The sequence below is a fragment of the Grammomys surdaster genome, unplaced genomic scaffold (assembly GCF_004785775.1).
Source record: "Grammomys surdaster isolate TR1022 unplaced genomic scaffold, NIH_TR_1.0 125849, whole genome shotgun sequence".
Lineage (NCBI taxonomy): Eukaryota > Metazoa > Chordata > Mammalia > Rodentia > Muridae > Grammomys > Grammomys surdaster.
Window position 1 is genome coordinate 224,247 of NW_021620675.1, and position 4,836 is coordinate 229,082.

Genomic DNA, 4,836 nt, shown 5'->3' on the forward strand with positions numbered 1-4,836 from the left:
CAAGTGAACAAAAATGTAACTACTCACCATTGCCAGACATCTCCATGTCCAAGGGTAGGAAATAAAACTAAAAAAATATTCAGAGTTCTTTCGTATTAGCAAAATTGCTGAGGTCCCAGCGGTGCGGGGCATTGGAGAGCCAATTCCTGGAAAGGATCCGTTATTGCATCTAGTTTCTCTTACAGTGGGGCCAGGGGAGATGCACAATGCAGGAGGCCTCTGGATGCTGTTGTCAATGTATTCCTCATCTCTGTGTTACTCTGGGTCATTTACTCTGTACCCCCAAAGCTGCTAGGTTTACAAGGTGCCCTGCAACAGGCTCAAGTTACCAAGCAAGATGCTCTACACTTGATCCCTATGAGTCAACAGACCCCATAGTGCTGGATGTGCCCTCAGATACCAGGGTCACATTGCTGACCGGAGCCTGAGGTATAACAGGTAATGAGGACTACCGGTCCCATGCCCAATGCTCTCCCTTTTTGCCCTCTATATGTGACTATAAAGTCCGTGGAGAGCCCCCTCTTTTTTTCACTATTCTTTATAAAGAGTGTCCATGAATTTGGAATTGTGTTATTAAGTGTTTAGTTACAGGATACCTCAGTAGAATTGTGATTTAAGAAGTATTTAGAAAAGAGGATGTTTTGGGAGAGACACAGTTTCTTGGTGTTAATCAGGAGCATACTGTTTCTGTTGAGTGTGCGTTTAAGTTGGCGCTTAAGGACTTGTGTGGTTGCTGATTAATCAAAGGAGTAAATTATATTCAGGCATGCGAGTTGGTACCCGGCACCCTCTTCGTCTCTTTGTGCCCTTCTGAAGTATAATGAGACAGATGGAAGTGATGTAATACTCTCTGGTGGGATGAGATGTTAAGAATTGTTTAAAAGAAAAAAGAGTTGATACTGTTCCAATATTGTGAGGCGCTCCTTCAGCACTGTAAGTTCTTCAAGCTCTTCAGATGGATAGCTTCGGAGCCTTCTGATGCTCATGTCCCCTTACATAAGCAAAAATGTTAGGAGCGTGGGACAGCTTAAATCCCTAACTAGCAGCTGTTGGGGTTTGTTGTGCTGCCTTGAGCAAAATGGCTGTCAGTCAAGATCTCTTGAACCCTCCTCCTACCAGCACCACTTACTCAGAACACTTCCTGGAGGTCTTGGGATGCTCTGAGAGGATCCCAGCTGTTTACTCTGGACCCTGAGACTGCAGACCCAGCCATGGCTTCTTCCAGCAGATTGGGCTGGACTTGCCCTGAAAACACTTCCATCCAAGGCAAAGGAGCAAATCCCCTGGTGGCCTAGCAGAGAGACTGGAGCAGAAAGGTCAGTGTCATGACTGTTCGCAACACAAACCTTTACTTTCACAGAAGGTTTGCCAAGTCTTAGATACACTGAACCCCAAGAACGGAATGGCCTTGACAGTGACAGACTTAGGATCTGCTGGAGAACATGATAGCAGCAGAGAGGGAGCCACAGCAAAACATCAGGAGTGGAGAGGCAGTTGTGAGGTGACATCAGTGCCAGTGATGTCACCAGTGATGTTGACAGAAGCAGCAATGGCAGCCTTAAGAGCCAAGGTCTCAAGAAACACCAAGCCCAAGAGTTGTGATGCCAGCTGCTATGTGCTGATAAGTTTTATGTCAACTAGATGCAAGACAGAGTCATCTGGGAAGAGGGAACTTCCATTGAAAAGATATCTCCAGCAGTCTGGCCTGTGCGCCAATGGTACAGTACGTTGTCTTGGTGGATGATTTGACATGGGAGGGCCCCGCTCACTGTGGGCTGTGCCATCCCTGGACTAGTGGTCCTGGGTGCTATGAGAAAGCAAGGCATGAGTGTGAATTAGTAAGCAGCACTCCTCCATGAACTCTGCGTTGGTTCCTGCCTTGTTGGAATTCCTGCTCTGACTTCCTTTGTTGATTGACTGTGCTGTAGAATTGTAAGCTAAAATAAACCCTGTTCTTCCCAAGTTGCTTTTGGTCATGGTGTTTCATCAAAGCTAACTAAGCTAACTAACTAAATCCTAACTAAGACAAGCTCTGAAGAGCTGAGGTATCCTGACTTCCTAGTTCAACACAAGAGTTTCATCTTAGAGCTAAGTGTCCCAGTGCCTTAAGCAGAAGAGCAGTTAACACTTCCAAAAGTCCTCGCATCAGAGAACTGCACTGCAGTGCTGTAACACTAGGGGGCACCACTTGCTGCTGATCTGCTGGCTGCTGTCAAATGCAGAGAGATTTTTTTAAAAGCCACCAAGGCTTAAAGAACGTCTCTTCCTTTACATGACATCTACACAGGTGGAGCCGGTGGAGCCCATACAGCTGACTGGCAACCATAAAGACTGAGAGACTGGAAACTGCACACCCGAGCAGTAAGAGCTCTCAGCGGGTCCAGTCTTTGGAGTCACAAATGTCAAGATCAAAAATCAAAAAGAAGCTAAAACCATTTTCAGCTGGCTTCAGACTGGCACGTGGTCCTGCTGTAGCACCTGCCGCGCTTGCCCAGCAGGTGTGTAGCTTCTCTCTCTCTCTCTCTCTCTCTCTCTCTCTCTCTCTCTCTCTCTCTCTCTCTCTCTCTCTTTTAATTGGATATTTTATTTATTTACATTTCAAATGTTATCCCCTTTCCCGGTTTCTCCTCTGCAACCCCCCCATTCCATCTCCCCTTACTCCGCTATAATGAGGGTGCTCGGGCGCGCGCCCACCCACTCCTGTCCCGCCACCCTAGCATTCCTCTACACTGGAGCATCAAGCCTTCACAGTACCAAGGGCCTCCCCTCCCGCTGATGCCAAATAAGACCCCTTCAGCTCCTTCAGTCCCTCCTGTAACTCCTCCATTGGGGTCCCTGTGCTCAGTCCGATGGTTGGCTACGAGCATCCGCATCTGTATTGGTCAGGGTCTGGCAGAGCCTCTTAGGAGACAGCTGTATCAGGCTCCTGTCAAGCAAGCATTTCTTGACATCCACAGTAGTATCTGGGTTTGGTGTCTGCATGTGGGATATATCCCCAGGTGGAGCAGTCTCGGGGCCTTCCTTCAGTCTCTGTTCCACTCTTTGTCCATGGATGTAGCTTCTTATGTGTCCGGTCACTGAGAAAAGGTCAGCTTGCTCCCGTGTGCTCCTACTGCATTCCCCAAATTGCCAAACGAAATCCTCCATGTCATACAGTTTTCTCAGCAAATGAACCCCAAGTAGTGCTGAGAAGCTGCACACTTGCCCTCTCTGAACAAGACTCTAATGTCTCCTTGGGGGCACTGGAACCTCCTTAGGTCACAATAAAAACAGCAATTAGTCTTAAGGTTAGAAAAGCCACTCAACTACTGACATAAATTCTTTGGGATGTTAAAATACTTAGAACAGATTTCCCTTTCAACAAAGTTGAAAGAAGAGCTGATCTAGCAGTCGGCTGAAAGGTGACCTGCCCAATCTACCCCAACATTTGTCCTTTCTGAGTCTCTTCATATGTCTCGGAGATTCAAAATGCTCCTATTATTGTCCTTCAGCCTGAAGGACAAAAGTTTTCCGTTTTTGAGGTGCCACTCGGCCAGCAACTTATTAGCTCATCATTCTTTTTTTTTTTTTTCAGTTTTTGTGGTTTTATTTAAACACAAAACATGCACGCAAGCCATCTATTCATTTTCTTCGCTGCGTAGCCTGGCGTTGGGATTGGTGACTCTGATGGCCAGCTGTGCTGCTCTTTCTACAATGGCTTTTCGGTTCTTAGAAGACACATTGTGAGCAATCTCAGCACAGTAAGATTTGTTGCACATCAGCAGCACTTCCAGCTCCTTGACGTTGTGGACCAGAAACTTCCGGAAGCCGCTAGGAAGCATGTGCTTGGTTTTCTTGTTGCTCCCATAACCAATGTTGGGCATCAAGATCTGGCCCTTGAATCTTCTCCGAACCCTGTTGTCAATGCCTCTGGGTTTCCGCCAGTTTCGCTTAATTTTCACATATCGGTCTGACTGGTGCCTGATGAACTTCTTGGTCCTCTTTTTGACGATCTTGGGCTTCACCAGAGGCCGGAGGGCAGCCATGATGCCGCAAAAGAGATGGCAGCCACCTCGCAGGCAGCGCCGAGGAAGAAGGAAGTAGCTCATCATTCTTTATGTTCTTACTTTAACCTTGATTCCAGAACACTTTCACCCAATAGGGCAGCTACTGGCTGGACAGCATTCCTAGCCTTTCCACGTTAAATCAAACACCATTCCAGTGTCTTGTCGCCCTCCCTCAGTGTTTATGATGACAGGAAGGTGAAAATCCACATTTTTGTTGGTCCTTTGGCCAAAATTTGTCATTATGTTTTAGTTTCCTTTTAGGTGTTTTTCTGTGGCTTCATTCTTCAACACACTGATGACAATCTAGAATGAGTCACATTCCATCTGTCTTGTGACTTACTACAAATCTTTCATCAGCAAATTGGGATAATTGGGATATGGAGAGATATATATAATTTTCAATCCATAAATGTTGTTATTTCATAGACATTGATGGGGCAATCACAGAGACATTCAGATGTGTCATTACAGATATTGCACCTCACTGCTTTTTTGCTGTGTGGTATTGTAACTTATTCAGGTGCTGCTTCTCAAGCTTTCATTTTCTTGTAATTCTTCTTATCTATAAAAAGATCACAGCTATAAAAATTACCATAGACGACATCTATATTGTTAGATTACTTGTTCTTTAAAAGGATATGCCATGAATGGAAAGATAGTGACAATATTCTGAAAGGAAACTGTAACTTAAGCACAATTTCAAGGAGAAATAAGAACAGTATAGAAATCTGGTACTCAAAGGGGTGCGTGTGCGTGTGCGTGTGCGTGTGCGTGTGCGTGTGCGTGTGCG

General features: G+C 45.8%; 1 protein-coding gene across 1 annotated transcript; it reads right to left on the reverse strand.

The window, feature by feature from the left end:
* Nucleotides 1-3,557: 3,557 nt before the first annotated feature.
* On the reverse strand, nt 3,558-4,074 carry LOC114640754 (60S ribosomal protein L32). The gene has a single exon (XM_028789812.1). It carries the CDS (start codon nt 4,023-4,025, stop codon nt 3,618-3,620), a length of 408 nt encoding a protein of 135 aa, XP_028645645.1. The 5' UTR covers nt 4,026-4,074; the 3' UTR covers nt 3,558-3,617.
* Nucleotides 4,075-4,836: the final 762 nt, after the last annotated feature.

Excerpts from the sequence above, each read along its gene's own strand:
- LOC114640754 (XM_028789812.1), bottom strand. The coding sequence starts at position 4,025 with ATGGCTGCCCTCCGGCCTCTGGTGAAGCCCAAGATCGTCAAAAAGAGG.